General features: G+C 47.4%; 1 protein-coding gene across 3 annotated transcripts in view; it reads left to right on the forward strand.

Moving 5' to 3' along the window:
• The window catches only part of IGDCC4 (immunoglobulin superfamily DCC subclass member 4), an 88885-nt gene that overhangs the window by 21919 nt on the left and 47119 nt on the right, over positions 1-19847 (forward strand). For 2 of the 3 annotated variants that reach the window (XM_071754158.1, XM_071754160.1), the window contains exons 2-3: positions 8544-8873; positions 17318-17459. In XM_071754158.1, coding sequence (XP_071610259.1) covers positions 8544-8873; positions 17318-17459 — 472 coding nt within the window. The remainder of the gene's footprint in view (positions 1-8543; positions 8874-17317; positions 17460-19847) is intronic. The other variant, XM_071754161.1, reaches the window with a different exon arrangement.

The following is a 19847-nucleotide window of genomic DNA, read 5'->3' on the forward strand; positions in this document are numbered from 1 at the left end:
ATATTAATGCACTTGTTTGATGGTCTGTTACCAATAATTACCTTGGATTGCATTAGGAGCATTTCCAACATTGCAGCTGGTCTGTATTTTTCACTAAGTGTATTTCAGGGCCCAATTACAGGACTCTGATGTGTTATTGTTCCAGTGTGCTTGTTCAAGCTTGTAATTTTAATATGCCTCTACACTGTAAATTTATGAGTCCAAACCCCAGGCTCTCTCCTGAGTTCCTTGTGTATCCCTTGCTTGCAGCAGCTTCTGCAGAGGTCATCTTGGCTGCTCATCCTTGGTTTTCTAAGAAGGTAAAGGTGACAGCTAGGAGATGGAGGCTTCCTTGGAGATGTTTATAGAGCAAAGCCTAAAGTTGGGTGTCTCTTGTGCCTGGCTTGGAGCAAGGCATGGAAGGGACAAAAACAGCTCAGACCTTCCTAGGTTGGGCAGTGTGGGAGACTGTGAGGAGATTCTCAGTGATGTGAGTGTTTAACTCTCTTTGGCACTTTAAATAAGCAATGCAAGGGAAGCTGTTGCTGATGTTACTGTACACAGGGATAACTCTCCCTGTGCTGCTCTCAGGAGTGTGAGGCTCCCTGGGGAGCAGCTGTGAAAAAGGCCAAGTTTAACAAATCTAGGTTTTGGCCTGCTTAGACTTCAGCTGCCATTTCAGAAGCCTTTCTGAGGTCAGAGAGGAGAAAACACAAGGGCTTGACCTTCGTGAAAGAGTCAAGCACTTTCCCATTACAATTGCCATTGACAGTTCAACATGATGAATAAATTATTCCTGCTATCGATTTGTTTCATCTTTCTGGGCCATCTGTTTGCAGGGGATACATCAGAGTAACAGACATCTCAGTGAAACTGAACTCAGTCTTTAGACCTGGTTCTGTCTTCACCCCTATCTGGTAGGCATCATCTGTATGTACCAGATCAGATGCTTTGGCAAACTCTCTGCTTGTACAGTAGCATTGGGAGCATTTAGTCCTTCCTAGAAATAGGTGATATTTTCTGGGCTGGAGTCTCCAGGGTTCCATCAGCCATGTCTTGGTGGCTCTGATGGCCTTGGGTGGCTGAAATGAGCAGCTGCAGTTGCCTTCAGAATCGTCTTTAAACTTCGATGGAGACCTTTTCAGCTGTTTTATTTCCTTGATGTTATATTTATACACAAAGATCTTCACTTACCCAGGGCTTTGGCAGCCTTTGCTTGTATCTAAGTGAATGTAGTCGTTAGCCTATTTACCTTAATTACAGCTTGAGATAACATCAAGCTTTTCAGGTCTGGCCTCTTAAACAGCAACATGGTGCTGCATGTGTTTTAGGTAATGTTTCTTTCACACCATCCCTTCTGCTCTCTTACTTTTAGCTAGGGGTTTGAGCAGAACAAAGGCAAGCAGCTTTTGCCCAGCATCATTCTTCAGGGAGAGCTGCATTTGGAGCATGCTACAACAAATCAATAAATTATGATTAATTTAACTTTTAAATGGAAGGGCTTTGTATGCATATGAAAATATAACAACGGGCCACTATGAAGTGAATGGCTTGGATCAATGTTCCAAAGCCACAAAGCCTCATAAAGATTTGTGGGATTCAAAGATCTTTATAATTAAGTGAAGCAGAGCTGTAGGAAGAGGGTATTTTTGTGTTGGCAAGTTCCACTGCTCGTGTTGCAGTAACTGGGCTCCCTTTTGACCTTGCCAGGGCTGCACAGCTCTCCTGCTTGTGCAGATGCAGTTGGCAGGGTTCAATGTTTGCTCCCATGTGATGCTTTGTCCAGAAGAATATTTGGACTGTGATCTTCCCACAGTTCCTGGCATGGGATTGTACACTACCCCTTGATGCAGGGACAGTGTGACAGTCTGAGTGCAGTCTCTTGCTGTACACAGTGCTGGTCCAGCACCCAGCTGCTCATGAAAGGCTGAGATCTGCTTACTGACAAGGGATGATCTGAGAATCCCTTGCTGCCAGCTGGATAAATATTTCTGCAGCAGTGGGAGATGCTGCATTATTTAATAAACCATCCAGCTTGCATAGATGCAGGATGAGGACAAGGTCTCTTTCCCACTGGTGAGTGCTGCTCAGTTCTGGAACCACTCTGATGTGTGTGAATATTGAGTGTTAATCAAGTGGTCCTTCCAGCAACCCTGGAGGTAGTTTTAGGAGCCTTCTGTTGCAGAGAGACTAAATAGAGGCTGAAGGTGTAACTCCCTCATTCTTAGCTGTTGCCATAACAGGGTGGAAAGTTCCAGTAACATCTGGTAACTGGGAAGGGAATGTTGGGATCTTGACCCTTTTGTCTCATGGGCCTCATGACGGCTGAGTGGAAGAATGTTTTCTGTTTTATTGTGCCATGGAGGGGCTGAAGATCTGATGCACAAGGAGATGTGGGTGCTCAGCTCCTCTTTCAGCCTCCTGTTCTTTTGAGATCATGTGAATTGGATGTTCTGATCCCAGAACTCCTCTGGTTCTGCTTTCAGTGCTGATGTTGCTGAGCACCCAGAACACAGACTTTGTCAGAGACCTCTGTCCAGATTTCTTTCTGGGTCACCACTTGCCAAGTGCAGTTGCCCTAAAAACAGGCTGAGACAGAGCTATTGACTTTTAATTGTCAATGCATAAAGTTTCCAAGAAGAAAGAGGGCTTTGTGTTGCTTTAATGGGGACACACTGAAGTATAGTCCCTCTTTGAATTAGACAATGAGAACGTAAAGATTTTCTGCAGCTCTGAGAGTGTCTCAAGAGCATCGGCAGAAGGTTACATTGAGCAGAACAATGGCACAGTAGTTGGCTTGCTGAGAGGTAGGAAAACCCTTTGGAAGTAGTAACTCAAGTTTTTTCTTCAGTGCTGTTCACTCTTGATTAAATGAGATTAATTGTGCTGTTGAGTTCTGCGCGTTCAGCATCCAAAATAAATACATAAATTAAGACAGGCGACAGAGCAGAGCCTCAGCTGCAGTTTGAATTCCTGCCACCTCCTGTGGGGCGTGGAGGGGAGAGAGGAGCCCTTTCCTCTTTGCTGTCTGATATCCCACAGAACACACACGATGGCCGAGCTCTTTGCTCTCCTCCTTTGAGCTGCTTGCCTTGCTCCCGGGGAGGTTTTCTTTGGCTGGAGCTCTGCAAGGTGCACAAACCAGTTCCAAAGTGCCAGATGTGTGTGGAACAGGAAACACTCTGGCTGGGCTCCAGGCTGTGGGACCTGCAGCACAACAGCAGCTCCCCAGGAATATCTCTGGCTGCCAAGAACTAGAAGTGATGTCAGCTCTGGAAGTGTGTCAGATTAGAAAACCCTTGTACTTTGCTCTCTGTGAAGTATTAATCTCCCAAGGCCTGTGCTATAATGGGTCCTGTCTGGCTTGGTGCAACTTTATTTGTTTTGGGCTGGAAGTGTTTGAGGTTTTTTGCATGAAGGCACTGGAAGCTCTTGGTGGTTTAGGTGCTTTGGGTCAGGTCCCCTCCTTGAGGTGATCCTGGAGCCTCACTCAGCTAAGATGGACTTCCCCTGCCTTGGCTGAGTCTTGTAATTGCTGCCCTTGGGTGTTTGTAGGAATGATCATGCCCTGGGATGATGCAGGTGCCTAAATCCATCTTCTCCCAGCTGAGTTAGTTTGTTGAAGAGAGAGTAGCACATCTCCCTCACATAATCCCTTTCTGTCTGCCTTTGGGACAATCTGATCCCTTTGGGTGGTGGCTTTGTTGGTGACAAGCTTGTGGCTGTGATGGGGCTTGGTTGGGTTTATCTGCCCAGCTTATGGCAGTGCTGCATTTGGGGCTGGGACACACACACATCTGCAGGACACCCCCTTGGTGTCCACGGGGTGATGTGGAGCTGCAGGGAGCTTATTCACAGAGCTTACTCAGGGATTGCTCATCCCACTTGTGCTAGGTGCTGTATGCAGAGCAGAAGAAATCATAGATGTGCTGGTGGCTTACACAGAAGTGTGTGCCTTTTGGTTTATGCCTCTCTGTTTTGGTTTTAAAGTCATTACTATACCAACTCTTCCTCTGAACAAAGCCATTTGTCTCCTGTTGAACAGTAACCTTTTATTTGTTCATGCTGTGTAACAGAGCTCAAGGACATGCTTACTCCTGATAGCCAAAATTTCAGCAGCACAAGCATCTCCCTTGTATCAATCTTTCCTCCTCAATTTAAGTGGTTAAATCCTAGGGAAGGGAAATAACCCTATAGATAGGGAGGCACCTATGGGGTTTGGTGCTGTTCTCAGCTGTAGAGTGCAAGCTCCCAACAAATCTGTGGGCTTGGAGTGTTGCACGTTGGGGATGTGAAAACACAGCTCTGAGGATCTTACCTCTGACCAAGTAATTGCATTACCAGGCATCTGTCAAGCCTGGCTGTGTTGCTAGCTCACACTTTGCCTGGTTATTTATAGTTCTGAAATTATGAAAACAAGAGAACCGATGCTTTTTTCTCCTTCACTCAGTGGTAAGTTGTGCTGTTCCTGCTTCCATTTGATGTCAGGGAGAGATCATAGGAGAGGTTTTTGGCTGCACATTGAGACATGAGATTTGGGAAAGGGAGATGTTGGCTGGTTTACTGTGGATTTTCAGATGCCTGCTTTGGATCTGGAATCAATCCTGCTGCTGCCAGGGGCTGTGCTCCCATGGAGGACAGAGGACAGCTTTGTGCCTTGAAGATTTTACAGCCTGTCTTCATCCAAAACACCCTGGGGTTTATGCCACTCAACAGGAGACTTTTTCATTTGCTTCACTGGGCCTGAACACTGAAGGTGGCTGGCTGGCTGATGGAAGCAAGGAAAGAGATGGCAGGAAAAGAACATACATTGTCCTAGGCTGTTTTTGTGCATGATGTAGCACAGGGATTAGCAACGTGGGAGACAATAAAATACCCCTGTAGAGTTTGGGTCAGAAAATACAGTTTTAATGGAACACAGTGCTTTTAACTTGCTGTATCAACGACCTTCCATTTCAGGGCATGCTCTGTGTTTGAATCTCTCTGCATTCCCCCAGAAATTTGTGTATGGGTATATAGCTATATGTGTGGTATATATCTACATGTAAGTGTGTCTTTGCACACACATTTATGGTCTTGAAGCCACTCTGCTGTCTGCCTTGGAATAGTTCTGCAGTTTGCAGGGCTTAGTAGAGTTTTGTGTGATCTCTGCTGGTTACCTGGCACTGAATGAGCACAGACTGTCCTGTTTCTCTCTTCTTGTAACCTACCGCCCTGCTCTTGCCTCCTTTTCTCCCACAAAAGTATTTTGAGATGTTCTCAGTTGTGTTGGGTTGTTTCTGGGTAGCTGGTAAACAGGTGGGTTTGTGTGCTTGTGTTTGTGTGAAAGCCTCCTGTGGGTGGATATGTGGTGTTGCCCACTGTAGAGCAATGCTGTCCAGAGTTCCCTGGCCTCAGTTCAGAGATCCATGAGCTGAAAACTTCCAGTTCTGATGGGCTGCAAAGGAAGGAGTCAAAGGCAAAAAGCTCTCCAGCTCCAAAGCACGGATCTGTAGGTAGAACACCTGCCTTGAGCTGGTATGTGGAAAGGCTTTCTGCGTGGAAGCCCACCCGTGTGTCACAGTCTGTGGCCTTTGGAGTGGCTGTCATTGCTCTGTGAGGCAAGTGGCTGCTTTGGGGACTTGTCACTGCCTTCATCACAGCATCACCTCCAGCTGGTAAGAAGATGAAGGGGAGCAGGAGGCTGTATTATGTGTGTTTAAGCAGGGTCGTACCCATTTCTGTTGCTCTGCAATGAAGAATGGAGGTTGGAAGTAGTCAGCAGCTTCTGTAAGCACTTAACATTCCTGATTTCATTTGTCTTTGATCTCACTTGGAGTAATTTTACTCTCTTCTGATCCTTTCCCTTGAAGGAGCTTTTATCTCATTGTCAGGCTTGTTAATTTAGTGCCGTGTTTTGAACCAGACCTCCTCCTACATTTCCAGAGCCTGGAAGGTATTTTTTCCTGAGAGTGTTTATACAGTTCTTTGAATAGCTTAGGACAAGAGTAGGGGGCCCTTCTGCAAAGGGCTGTGTCCCCAAAAACTTGCAGTGTTTGGGGGTCAAAGGGCTGGCTAATTTGGGTCAGGTCTGTGCTTACCTACCAGAGCAGCCTGGTGGCAGCTCACGGGTTTGTTTGCCCAGCTGGAAGCCTCCCCAGGCTCCCTGTTAAGTGACAGATAGCAATAGGTTGTCACATGTGTTTGGCCTTGTCACATTCTTCTGCTGAACAAGAGTTCAGTTTGAACCCCGAGGGTTGTGAGTATATCTCTGAGGGTTTTTACTTGGCTTCTTAGGTCTAGAAACATTTTTGGTGCTCCTGGAATAAAGGGCAGGGGGCTGAGCTCTCACCATCGCATGGAGCCTGCATCACTTGGGGATGCAGGAGGCTTTTGCAAGTAGGAACATTGACACCCTAGAGATTGGTTGCTTGTAAATGGTTTCTGCTGTTGCAGGGTGGATTATGTGGTTGGAACAGGTTTCCAGGAAAAGAGTGACTGTTGCTCTTTAAAGATGCTGTACAATTGTGTGTTTATTGGTCTGAAGGTGTGAAAGAAGACAACCTTCTCCTGCCAATATCCAGTGAAGTGGTGTTGTCATAACCAGCTCAGCAAGTGCACTAAATATTGGTGATAAAAACAGACCACTCTGGTTACTTGTGGAGGATCCTTTCCTGGGGTTCCTATGTTCCTTGGGGAGCTGTGGCAGAACAGGCACCTGTGAGATCCAGTTTCAAATGGGTTTCCTCCAGTGGTCATTTCTTCTCTTACGGTGTAGCAGAGAGAGCCCTGAACCAGGCTGTCAGGCTTGGTGTGGGTTAGCTCTATGGTTTGGGAAGGAGTTTTGCAAGTGGCTTTTTTTTTTTGTTTTCTCTCTAGCCTGAAAAGCAGAAGCTTGGATCCAGGTAGGTTTTGACTTTGGAGAGAAGAACCGGGTGATATTTAGGGGCGTAGAAACATCGTCACAGGTTTTTAAAAAAGCAAATCCTTCTGCTGTGATGGAAAGGATGGAGCTCTCTTTTCTTGCTCCACTGCAAGTGGTTTGATTGTTAAAGGACTGAAGTTTGAGAGGCTGGTAATTGCTTCTTGCTGCCCTGTGCTGGCGTGGGAAGCTGCGCTGCAGATCTCTGCTCTATTCCTGGCTGCCTGAGCCAGCCAGCCGGCCCCTCGCACTTCACCTTTAGAAGAGGAGGAGTGTTTTCAGCAAAATGGCACTTTAATTGCTGTCTGAAGAAAATAGAAAATAGGACAGATAAACAGGCTGTTTCCCCAAGTGAGGGGCTGGCACGGAGCAGGAGCCTGTGAAGAACAGGGAGGCAGGGGGACAGCCTGGTGTGGTGGCAGGGGACACGTGGGACACCCAGCATGCAGAGCCAGCTGATTGCATGGGCTGTTCCCACCCAGCCCCACTGCCTGGTGTTGAAGGAGGGTCACCAGCTAACAGGGTGCTGTGACCTGGGTTAATTCCATGTCTCCTCAGTTTCTGCTCGTGGTTCTGAAAGCAACAAATGTAAGGAAAGGCAGAGGATTAAGACCTTGGCCAACAAAGTTTCAGTATCTTTTGAAATAAGCTCTGCATAGAATCCTAGACTCATAGAATGGTTTGGGTTGGGAGGGATGTTAAAAATCATCAAGATCCAACCCCCCTGCATGGGCAGGGACAGCTCCCACTAAACCAGGTTGCACAAGGCTTCAGGCCCTACCTTTCAGGGGCACCTGCAGTTCCCAGCACACGCCTTGAAATAATTCCATCTCCCTGCATGTGTAATTCTGTGTGTCATTGCCCCTAATTGCATGCTTAACACACACTCTTTTTTAAATGTAGCCCTTTTATCAGCAGTAGGTAGTAGCAGGTTTAATAGGGTGTTTGAATTCCTATAAAATTAATCTGTAGCCTTCTGCGATAGGAGACGGGCAGGGAGCCATGTGGTTCATATCCAGTGTTGATAAACTTGTTATAGAGGCAGGAAACATTTCTGATTGGAGCAGTGACAAAATAATTTGGAACAGAGCCATAAAAAGAGTGGATGGTGATGGTTGGAGCACAGCAGAGATTGAAACTGCTGGTGTGTGGAAGCAGCACTGCCAGCTAACATTGACTTAGTGTCTCTGGAGAACTCTAACAGCAAATGCATTTTATTAATGCCAGTATTCTTTTAGGAAATGCTGAGCCTTGTTTTGGAGGTGGAGCTCTCCAATGAGCATATGGGTTTGGAAACAGGCCAGACCCAAGACCTTAGCTCCATGCTGGTCACTGCTCTGGCCTCTGCCTGCAGCAGGCAGGTTGCCTAAGGGCATGTTCTGGGTAAGACATGGTGTGATTGTCAGTTTGCAGCTGGAATATCCTTTCCTAGTGGGGAAAATGCATCCACCCATTCTCATTCTGATATCAGTTTTGTGGGTTAAAATACTCAGAGGCAGCAGGTCACATTTTTAGCCATTCTTTTATTCCTTTGAAATGAGTCTCCTGATACACCGGTTATCTCCAAGCACTCTCCTGGAAAGCTGTGCTTCCTTCACTGTAAAACTGGGATGTGTTTAACCAAGCAAAGCACCCTCACTGCAACCCTGTCTCTCCTTTGCAGGAAGGCTGTTGGAAGGGGATTCTCTGGAGCTGAGCTGTAGTGCTGGTCCTGCAAAGGTGATCCTGGAGCCAAACCAAGTCGTGGTTTTGGACTGTAACCTGGCCCCTGTTGAGCAGGTGACCAATATCACGTGGAAGAAGAATGGGTTTCCATTAGTGGAGCAGGAACATCTCCACGTGCTTCCGAATGGTTCACTCTTCATCTCATCCCAGGCTGTGGGAAAGGACAGTAAATATCCAGAGAAGGTTGATGCTGAGGGTAATTACTCCTGTGTGTCTCACAGCTCCTTAGGGGCTGTCACCAGTCAAACGGCTGCAGTCAGATTTTCAAGTAAGTGTTGGGTTGTGGGTTTTTTTTGCTCCTTTTCTATTTTTTCCCTCCTGGTGTTTATACCCACCATCTGCCTCCCAGAGAGTTTGAGACACAGTGTCTATGAAGTGAAATTTTGTTGATGACATGTAGGTGGGATTTGGGATAGTCCACAAATAAGCAGTGGTGTCATTCTGTTAACATCCTGTGAAACTCTCCCAGGTCAGTGCCATCAGTCATGAATTAAAACCAGGACCCTTGTCACTCTGCCAAAAGCCAGTGGATATTTTTTGCAGAGAACTCAACACTTCACAGCCCTGAGTGTAGCATCCTCTGCCTGGAGAGGAGGCTGTGGGGGTCTGGCTTTGACAGCTCTGGCTCTTCTGGACAAGGCTGCTACTGATGTGACATGGATAAGGAGCACTGCCCTAAATCTTTGAGCACTGACTGGTGCTGAGGGGCTGGGTGATGGGGAAGTGAGTGGGAGAAAGCACCCATTGCCTTTCACCTGCTGGAGTCCCCTCTGGATGGTGTGTGCAGGAATGTGACTTGTGTGGGGACAGCTGGAAGGACTGGCTCTTCATGGTCTTCATGCTATCCACACCCCAGAGGTGACAGTGGGTGGCTTGTCACTCTGTCCAGATCGGGGTCTGCATTAAGTGAAGAGTATGGATACACTGGTAAAAAGAATCTGAGAGACAGTCAGGTGGATGTGGGTGGTGGTTGAGCAGCAATAAGCACTGGAAACAAGCCAGGCTGTGCTCAGGTGGTCCAAGTTCCCCTTTGTCCTTGCTCTCAGTAGCTTGCTTCAATCATACCAGGCTTCTCTGCTCTCCCCATTTGTGACTTCTGGTGACTTTGACAGCTTTAGTGTTTCTGAATATGGCCCTGTGAAAATGATAAAGACTGTGAACATAACTGGGAACTGATGCACCAAGGGAGGCCTTGGGATCTTTCATCTTCTGTGCTGTGAGGTCCTGATGGACAGGATGTTGGAAGTCTCCCTTTCCAGTGGCTTTTGTTTGTGGAAGCTTAGCTGGGCTTTTAGCAGAGGGAGTAGTGAAAGAGCAGGAGTTTAATCTTTGGTGAAGTGACTTCTCTGATGAGAGCTCAGGCTGGTGAGGGTGGTGAGGAAGAGTGCTGAGGCTCTCTGTGTGCCTGGTGGAGCCAAGGGATGTACCAGGGTCCCAGCAGGGACAGATGTCAGTTCCCAAACATGCTCTCAAAGCACAGTGCTGCTGATTTCAGGTGTGAGAAGAAAGCAGGTAAGCCAAAACAGTTTTACAGTCCTTTGGTGCCAGTGAACATATCCCAGCATGGAAAGATGTTCCAGCACCCTGCTTTCCACCACATCGTGCAGAGAGAGTGATTGATGTGCTCGGGGCTTCTGAATGAGGAAACCTTTGTGCATGGGCATAAAATGCCCATGAAATGCCTCCATGAAATGCCTCCAATGAGATCCTCCCCTCCCACAGAGACCAAACTAGAGCTTGGCATTGGACTGGTGCTCTCAGGCTGCCTTCTGCCATCCTCTCTTTGTGTGTCTCCCAAACCTTGCCAGGCTCCCATGGCTGGGTGAGACACAGAGCTCCTGGCTCCCAGGACTGTGTCTGCTCTCCTCTCCAATGCAGATTATTGGGCTGTTCTTCTTCTTGAGCTTCTGATGGTGCATTTGAGTGGTGTTGGCAGTGTCAGAGCTGCAAAAGGAGGAGTTTGAGCAGAAGCGGGGAGAAAGGGCAACTTTTTGTGATGCCTTTTTTGCTAATCTGAAGGTTACCCTGTCCTGCAGTCCCAGTTCTTTCCAGCCTGTCTCTGCTGTGACAGGGTGGTCTTGTAAGGAAATGGAAAAGCTCTTTTGTAAGGAATTGAGAGCACATTCTACTGGAAAGGTGTAGGGAGGAGGTCCTCCTGGAGAGGAGGAGGCACTAGGATTGTGCTCTGGGTGTCACAAAGTGGATTTGGCCATGCACATCAGCTCAGGTCCCTCCAAGGCCACTGCTGGTGTCTTCTGGACTCCCTGGTGAATTCAGCACAGTTTGATGATGAGTGGAAGGGACTTGAGGGCTTTGATGCTGAGCAAGAAGTGGTGAGAGGAGGGCAGAGCTGAGCAGCTGTAGCTCCCTCAGTAGCTGGTGAATGCCATGGGTGTCACTGGGTCTGCTCAGATGTTCCTGCAGGCAGGATTTCCCCCATCCTAGCATGGTGCCCATCTCTGACCTCCAGGGCAAACTCCAGACAAGGAAGAGCAGTGCAGAGGCTGGGGCAGATGGCTGTCTACATGACAGAGTCTGCAGTTCCACTCTGCAGTGTCCAGACTGTCTTGTGAGGTGAATATCTCTTTATAATGGAAGAGATGAGAGAAAGGGCTCTTCAGGCTGTTTTTCCTTTCAGTCTCTGAGAACACTCCAAGATCTGAACTGCTGAATCTGCGTAGCTGTTGAAGAATAAAATCCTTTGTATTCAGGAATGGCTCCTGGAGCTGCTTTAAGTGTGTGACTACCAGTAAATGGTTCCTTGACCTACCAAACAAGTGAGGTTAAAAAGAATGCCAACACAGTAACACTTCTCTCTAGTACAGTGACTTCTGCACATGTTGGTGAGTACAGCTGCACAGCACACCATTGGGGCCAAGGTGCTTTTGCTCTTGCTCAGAGCTGTGGTAGGTGAAGATGCAGATTTGGTCTCCTGACACCCACTTTACTCCATGATGTATTTAACCTCTGCTACTCCAGGCAGGGTGGTCCAGGTTTGGCCAAGCACATGCCTCTCTCTGTGAGCACTGCTGTAGAAATCAGCACTTCAGACAGCAGGTAAAGCTTTTGCCAGATCCAGGGGAAAATCTTTGACCTTTGCAATGTGTCCTCCTTTTCTGCTCAGAAAGTGTTTAGCATGCAGCTAAACCCATGGATTGCTGATCACCCACCCCTCCTGTTCCCTCCTTTCAGTGATTTGTAGTGCCAGATAAATAGCTGGTTCCAGTCTTTCATTAAGTGAAGGGACCCCTGAGGGCTGTGAAGATGGAGTTAGGTGTTGTGTTTGGGAGGTGGGAGACCTGGAAAAGGCCTCATTAATCCTGGAGGATTTATTCAGTTTTGCTTGCCCCAATGCCAGCCACCCTCAGTTAGGACATACTCTCTTTTAAGGGTGCCTTGTGTTGGATTTTGCACTGTGCCTCTTTCCTGGTGTCAGTGGTTTGTGTCTCTGTTACGGAATTGGGTTTATTGCTTGGTGTCACACACATGAGAACAGTGGAGACATCTCAAAACCAGGAGACTGATTTAAATTGCTCTTCCCCCCCCTGGATTTTTCCAGAGGAATGTACATAGGTGACCTGTCTCTCCATCTCATTGTGGGTTCTCCCAGAAACAGGGAATTTCAGGTGGACTCCCTGCTTGTCCATACTCACATCTCTCTTTTTATTACCATCTGAGTGTGCCTTGCAGCACACACAGGCACCTGACATAACATATTCATTTCTGAGTGGAGAGCAGCACAGGAACTGATTAATGAAATGCATCTCTCCCTTGGATTTGTTCTGTGGGTTGGGCAGAAGCACTTGCTACATTAGCATCCAGCTAGTGCAGGTGAGGATTGGAAAGGCCTTTTTTTTTTTAATAAAATCTCTGCCACTGAACCTTAGTCTGTCTGTGGCTGTTGGTGTGCAGATGGAGTTGCTCTGGGTGCTGATTGCCCTGGGCACTGCTGATCAGTTTGGGGCAGCAGAACAAAACCTGCTCAGCAGGTGGGATACATTCTCCAAGCTGTCAGCTTGGGCTTCTGATCCTCAGGGTGCTTCTTTCCCCAGGCTTCTTTCCCCTGGTTGGCCATCCATACCTGGTGGTTGTGGTGGCAAAGGAGGAGGATGGAGTCTGTGATGACTCTTGGGTTGAGCCCACCGAGGTGAGGAATTAGTTTTGTGGGTTTCTCCCAGCCCTGTGTGCTCCCACCTGGAAAAACCAGGGGTGTTATTTTAGTTGTGGGAAGGTGTAGCTTTCTACCCGTTAATAACTACGTTTGTGGTGATTTGTTAAAGCTGTTAATTTAGCTTAAACATTTTGTGCGAGGGAGGTTCTAGAAAATTACAGTAATTGTGGCTGTCAGATGAAGACGTTTTGCTGTGCCTGGAGGGAATGGGGCTGCCTTGCCTGGCTGCTGGCAGCCAGCACAGGGCAGGGTGGGAGTGTTGAGGCTCCTGGAGGGACAGACCACAGCAGGGATCAACACACACAGCCTCTCGTGATCCCCTCACCACAAGGAGAAGGTTTCTGTGTCTGAGACTTGAGGGAAGGCAGGCTGGGTTTTACTTTTATTTTAAGGATTTACTTGATGCTGTTTGTTTTGTGGGTTAGGTAGACAGGTGAGTGAGGGCTGGTGGCTCTAGGCAGAGCCAGGCTGGGCAGGAAAACCTCCAGCTGGTGATCACACAGGCTCTGGACCATCCTCAGAGGAGACTTTCAGATGTTGTTTCAAGAGCTGGTGTCTGTGAAGAGGCAGAAGGAAGCCCTGGATGGGACACCCAGCCCTGCAGACCCAGCACGGTTCTGGCTCTGCCACCACCACGCTGCAAATCTCTGGCAAGGGTTCCAAAATCACTTCCACGACTTTTTGAGTCAGTTTCCCTTCCATCCACCACCCCCTCCAGCCTGTTCAGAGGTGAGCCCTGCAGAGACAGATTGTCTGGGCTGTGTGAGTGAACTCAGTGGAGGCTGAAGTTGCCCCCACCATAGAAATACCTACTAATAGTTGTAAAAGGAAAGGGAGCAGGACACGGAGAGTCGGGGGGCAAAGTGCTGTGGGAGGGAGCAGCAAGCCCGTTTCAGGAGGCTGAATTCCTGGCATAGGCTGCATTTTCTGCCTGGGGTGTAGTGTTGCTGGCTGGCAGTCTGTCCAAGCTTACAGCCTCCCGCATGGATCAGGCTGCTGGGAGAGGGGGAAGGGTGCTGGTTTTCTCACCATCCTGCACTCACCCCAGGGCTAAAAGCCTTGGCACACGGGGCTTGGCTCCAGCTGGGATGAAGGTGTGGGCAGGGAGGGAGCTGCACTCTGGAGCCTGCTGCTTTGGCATGTTGCTGAGGGTAATTCGGTGTAATGCTCTTCACCTCCTCACCTGCAGTGGGTAATTTTTACTGAGTGGCCTATTAAGGTGTTCAGGGTAATCAGTGCAACAGGGCTGGGAGGTGTTTTGTGGCTGGTGATGGCTTTGCAAGCTAAACCTGAGCCGAGGAGTTGAAAATAATGTCGAGTATGTGTCTGTTTCCTTTTTCCTCATAAACATCTTCTTTCCTTTCCTCCCTGCATGAAAGCCTCTTCCTTTGCAGCACTTCTGCAGTTACCCATTCCATCAGAACATGTTTCTGGGAGGAGAGCAGCCCTTCCCGAGGATCCCCATGGCCCCAGGGTGTTGGGTGCTGCCTTGCTCTCCCAGTGCCCTGCATACAAGGCTGTGTGATGTGTCAGACCTGCTTTCCTGTCCTCTTCTGGCTGATCCCCTTCTTCCTCTAGTGCCAGCTCTTTGCAGAACAGTTCTGAGCCTAGGTTGGGCCCTTTGTAGGGGCTGAACATTTTCTGCCATCTCCACTCCACCATGGTACCCCTTGGGATGAGAGAAGAGGGATCAAGCAACGGGATGACTGCATGCTGCACTCTTGGACCCAAGATGATGTTTGTGGAGCAGCAATGGGCTTGGCCACCAAGTCTGTCTCTGAGCCTCACCAGGGTTCTTGTTTGGTTCTGCACCCAAGAAACCTTCTCATTATTCTTACCATGTTGTGGTGTTGCTTTCTGTTTGCAAAAGATCCCTGTTGGTGTTCCCTGTCCTCTCCTTCACTGGAAAGGCTTCAAGCTGTTTCAAGCGTGCAGAGATTTTTTTTTTCCCCCACCAGGCCTCAGTGATTCCCTCTCCTGATCCTGTAAAAGGAAGATGTCTGAGCTGGCTGGCTCTGCTGGGAAGCTGGGCTGTTCCTGCCTGCTGCTGGGAGCGGGAGGGACGCTGCTCTCCCTGATCAGGGTGGCTGTTCAGTCATGCTCCTCCACATCCTAATGAGAAATCTGTCACGGGTGCATTTTCTGGCTCTTGGCTTTTGAAGAGCTGTTCCAGAGCCCTGCACAGCAGGCAGATGGGGCTGGGTGGAGGTGAAGGGAGGGATCTGGTTCTCAGCAGGGAATTTCAAGCTCGCAGACACAGGTCTGGCAGGTGATGGGAAGAAATAGCTCTTTGCTTTGGCTGAGTAACCCTGGGGAGCCCAGGAGGCACTGTCACCTTTTGTACACCTTTGCACTTCATGCCAAAATGTGCAGAGAGGTAAACCTGGCTCTCTAAACATCCTGCAGCTCCTACCAAACTGTACAAAATATACAAAGTGTGCAGCTGTGAGGGAGAGCAAAGAGTGTGAGGAGCTGCCTGCTGGGATTTACAGAGCCATTTCACTGCTGTTGGTGACAGTGGCACTTCTGTTCATGCACACCTTGTGCCCCTTGGCTCTGGAGACTGCTCTAAAACAGCTGTGAATTTTGGGACCTCACTGTATCAGTTAATATGATGCCCACCTCATAATGGAGAGAGATGGGTGACCCAGTGTGAAGCACAGGGAACAGAGATTCTCCACAGATTTTGTCTTTTTGGGATTTCTGCCTCGCTTTGTGACATTTCTGTGTACATGAGTCTTCAGAGTCTGCCAAGTTTACACTTGTAGGATAAAAAGAGAATAACAGGAAAGAGCACTAAGATTATTTGCTGCTAGGAGAAGGTTGTTTAGATGGTGCCATCCTGAACATGCATTTGATGGATTTTCTTTTAACCTATTGGGTTCGACAAGTTTTATTAACACAAGCTGAAAAGATCTTGCAGTCTGTGGGAATGACTCTGTTCTAGGTCTGCAGTGTATATTAGAAAATACTAAAAGCAGCTGACTGAATTGGGGGCCTTTCATATTAATTTTTAAAAAATTTCCAGGAAAACCTTTATTTCATTGCCATTTGTATTGAATTGGAAAAAAGTAGACTTTGTGGACAGCTGGTGGGAGAATTCAGTCTGTAGCTGCTGTGGAGATCAAGGAGCTGGTTTAAACATGTGATAACTATTTAATTTAAAGAAAAACACTGGCAGCTGAGAATACACTGAGGTTAAAATTGGTAATGTAAAAGCATTTAGTTCTGAAAACTGGATGTAGTTTCTCAAGCTAACATTGCAATAAAGAATGTGTGTGTGTGTGTGTGTGGTGCAAAGAAAACTTCAGTTTTGGAGTCTTATAAAATCGAAAGCAACGATGGATGTTCTTGGGAAACAGTGATGGGACAAACACCCAATTGTGCTGGAGGAGCAGAAGGTCACATGGGGTCCTTCTAAGTGCAGTGTTGTGCTTGGCCCAGCAGTCAAGCCTGTTCTCTGGCTGAAATTTATGTTTCTTGTGCCACGTTCAGGATTTCTGGCACTTGTGTTAGAGCCTTGCTGGATGAATTTGTACAGCAGGGTGGGTTTAACAGCAAAGGGAGTTTAACAGACTGACTGAAAGCAGGAGCCCAGTTCTTGTAGTGCAGAAGAATACAAGCTTTCTGCTCCCATGGAGGAGCCTGCATGCTTATTGAAAACTCCACCGTGTGACTGAGATGCCTTGAGTTATGCTTTTGATGGGACAGATGCTGACAGCCCCAGGGGGAGGGTTTCTGCTGGGCTGGAATCAGCAGGGTTCTGGTGTGTGCTGGGAGGGGAGGAACATCAGGCAGCTGCCTGGGAACAGTGGGAAGGGTTCTGTCCAAGAGCAGGCACAAACATCACTAAGTTGTGTCTGAAGCAGGCTCTCTAGTACAGAGGGAAGCATATAGACAGGGATGAGCCTTGGAGAGCAAACAAGTGCCCTGATGTGTATGAAATCCATCCTCCTCCTTGCACGAGGTGGCTGTGTCCCCCTGCCTGCATCTCATCTGCTTGAGTAAGATGAAATTTGTTTCTGCTGGCAAAGTTGATCCCTGTGGAAGAGAAGGAGGATCTCACAGGATTCTCCAGCATTGCCAGCCTGCGGGCAGTTGTTTTCTGTAAGTGACTTGACATCTGGCTTTGTTCTCCCTCTTGCCTTCTTTTAATTTCCTGTGGCTGCAGGAGTGCTCAAGGCAAGAGGAAACTCAGAGTCTCCCAGAGTTGTGGCATTTCCCCTCCTCTTTTTCTCCTTCTGTGTGTCCTTCCCAAATGGAATAAGGGGACAGACAAGTAAGCAATTTAGGAAAGCAACTGCTGCAACCACCTCGTTGCCTGTCCACACGTTGCCTTCAAAGAGAAAATGAGGCAAGAAGCAAATTTGCACATGGAAACCTCTTGCTTGCTGTTGTCAGTCCTGCTGAGGGTCTGAGGGGCCTGGGAAAGTGAGGAATCTTTAGGAGAGAAAAGCCTTCCTCTTAACTCATGCATCACAGCAGGTTTGCATTTCTCAGCAGGAATGCTGTTAACTTTCTTTCCCTTCTTCTCTCCCCAGCATTATCCCGCTTTTTCCAGCAGCCGGAGTCACAGGCAGTGGAGGAAAATGGCATGGCCAGGTTTGAGTGTCGGATTGAAGGACTTCCCCCTCCTGTCATCACATGGGAGAAGGACCATGAAGCTGTTCCAGCAGAACCCAGGTGATCCCCTGCTTGCTTTCCTGGGTCAGCTTGGAAAAAAAAAAAAAAAAAAAAAGCAAAAAGCAGGACAAAACCTGGCTCTTTAGGAAAGTGAAGGCCTTTCATCCTCTAGTGAAAGACCCCAGATTCTCTTTTTTGGGGGAAAAGATGAGAATTCTCCAGCATGACACATTTTCCTTTATGAAAGTCAGTTACAGGCAGGAGAAGACAAACCATTAGCTGGCTGTTGGCTGGTTTGTAGATGGCACTTCTGCAGGGGAGCTAAGACTGCATGGTCCTTTAGTTCTTAAAAACTCATTTTCTGTGCTACAGAAGGGATCTGTTTTCATCCCAGGGACGTTTAAGCCAAGAGGAGAGGAAGAAAAGAGGGGTGGGGTAAGGTTTAGGAACAGTTTTGCAGCAATGACTGTTTCTGTAAAATTAATCACTTGCATCCTTGAGTCTGAAGTGTGGCATCTAAAGGTTTATGGAGGCTGTTGCTTTGTAATAAGAAGGAAATTAATTAAGTAGGAAAATAATAAAAAACAAACCCCCCAAAAAAAAAGAAAAAGAAGAGATTGCAGAAGGAAGTGTGGCATAGATAGGGCAATAGCTTTTTAATGAGAAGAAAATTAATTAATTAGGAAAAGAATAAAAAAAAAAAACCCAAACAAAAAGAAAAGGAAGGGAAGTGTGGCATAGATAGGGCAATAGCTTTTTAATGAGATGGATGTTGTGAAATTATTTGCTCAGAGATTGCTTTCAACACGGGCAGCCTGAAAATTGTTTTCCTTGTAAAAGCCAGACTGTAATCTGTGGCTGCAGGTCTTGCTTTTTAAATCATGTTTTAGCTAATATGCTTCATAGAAGGATTTGCTTTTTTTTTTTTTTTTTTTTTTTTTGCTGTTGTTGTCTACTTGTTGTTGTTGGATTTCATGTAACTGGCTTTCGAAGGAATTCAGTGAATTCCAGGAAATGTTGGCTGCCAACCAGAGTTCTCTGTTATCCCTACCCCATCATGCCTAAAGACCAGATCTCAGGCCAGCCTCTGATTATTGTGGACTCCCTCCTGCTCACACATCAGATGAGCCTCTGAAAATGCAACCATGTGGATAGGTGGGCATCAGGACAATGATTTCATTTTCCAGAATAGCAAGGTTTGGTGGATGTACAAAATCAGGCTCTGGGGCTATAGATCCAATCCTTGAGATAATGCTGCTATGTCAGTGTTTATAATTTATTTTAAGAGAGATAGAATAGTCATGGCAAGCTGATACTGCTTTTCATCTGTTCATTTTTTTATGCTGATCTTGCCTTTGGGCACACTCTTCAGCCTTTGCACATGGTGCCACTTCAAGGTACTGAAGACTGACCTTAAAAAATAGTTAAGACAACCCAAAGGGTAGAGAAGTGCTTATTGATATTTTCACAATACCTTTCCTGCCCTGCTGAAACTCAGGAAAAAATCTGACTTCCGTGTGTGTATAAGGCACAGAAGTATTTTGCAATTTTGGCTCTGGATTACTTTTAAAGAACATGAGATTAAATCTCCAGCAGCTGCTGAGAGGTGGCTTGAAGATTTCCTCTAGATTGCAATTGCTTTTGGGGTGTGCTTCATCTCTTGCTGTAATCTTGTCTCTGTTTTAAGTGCTGGCTGAGTTTCACGCCAGGAACTAAATTGCTGTTTATTTTCTCTAGAGCCAAGATGAATACTTGCTAAGAACTGGAGGTCTTTGGAGGTCTGCACATAAACACACACCCTACAGATCACTTGCTCTGCCATCATAATCTTTTTTCCACCTTTTGACTAAGAGAAGGTTTTATCTGTGGGGAGCATCTACTCTGTCATGTGTCTGGAGTGCCTCAGCACAACTCATGTTCGTGTATGGAGCTCTTGAGATGTGAGCAGAGGACCTGAAGGATTTGAATCTGCAACAAAACTGCAGGTTCCTAACTTGTCCTGAGGACTGATGCTTTACTCTGTTTTATATATCTTCAAAAAAGGGCTGCAAGGGTGGTTGTGCCAGCAGTTCACTAGGGAGAAAAGTAATGGAGGGAACTGGACTGTTAAGGCTGGAATATTCTCTGCTCTGCACCCAAGGATGGGACACAAGGCAGCAGTGCTTGATTTCAGTTCTGGAGCACTGCCCATCTCATTGTCACTGAGGAGGTGAGAAGCCATCAGCTCCTCTCTGCTCTCTGCCCTTGCTCTGGTGTGTGAGTCTGCTCAGGGAGGAGCAGAGAGGAGAGCAGCTCTGTGTCTGTGCCCATGGTAGTTGGACCCTGGTCTGAGTGTGCTGCCCTTCAACCAGCAACCTGCTGCAGGCTCATCCCTGTTCACAGGGGTCTCCTGGGAGATCCTGGTGCTGTAGATGTCCAAGGCAAAACTCCAGAGACTGATGAGGTTCC

This window comes from Heliangelus exortis, chromosome 11 (assembly GCF_036169615.1).
Source record: "Heliangelus exortis chromosome 11, bHelExo1.hap1, whole genome shotgun sequence".
Classification (NCBI taxonomy): Eukaryota; Metazoa; Chordata; class Aves; order Apodiformes; family Trochilidae; genus Heliangelus; species Heliangelus exortis.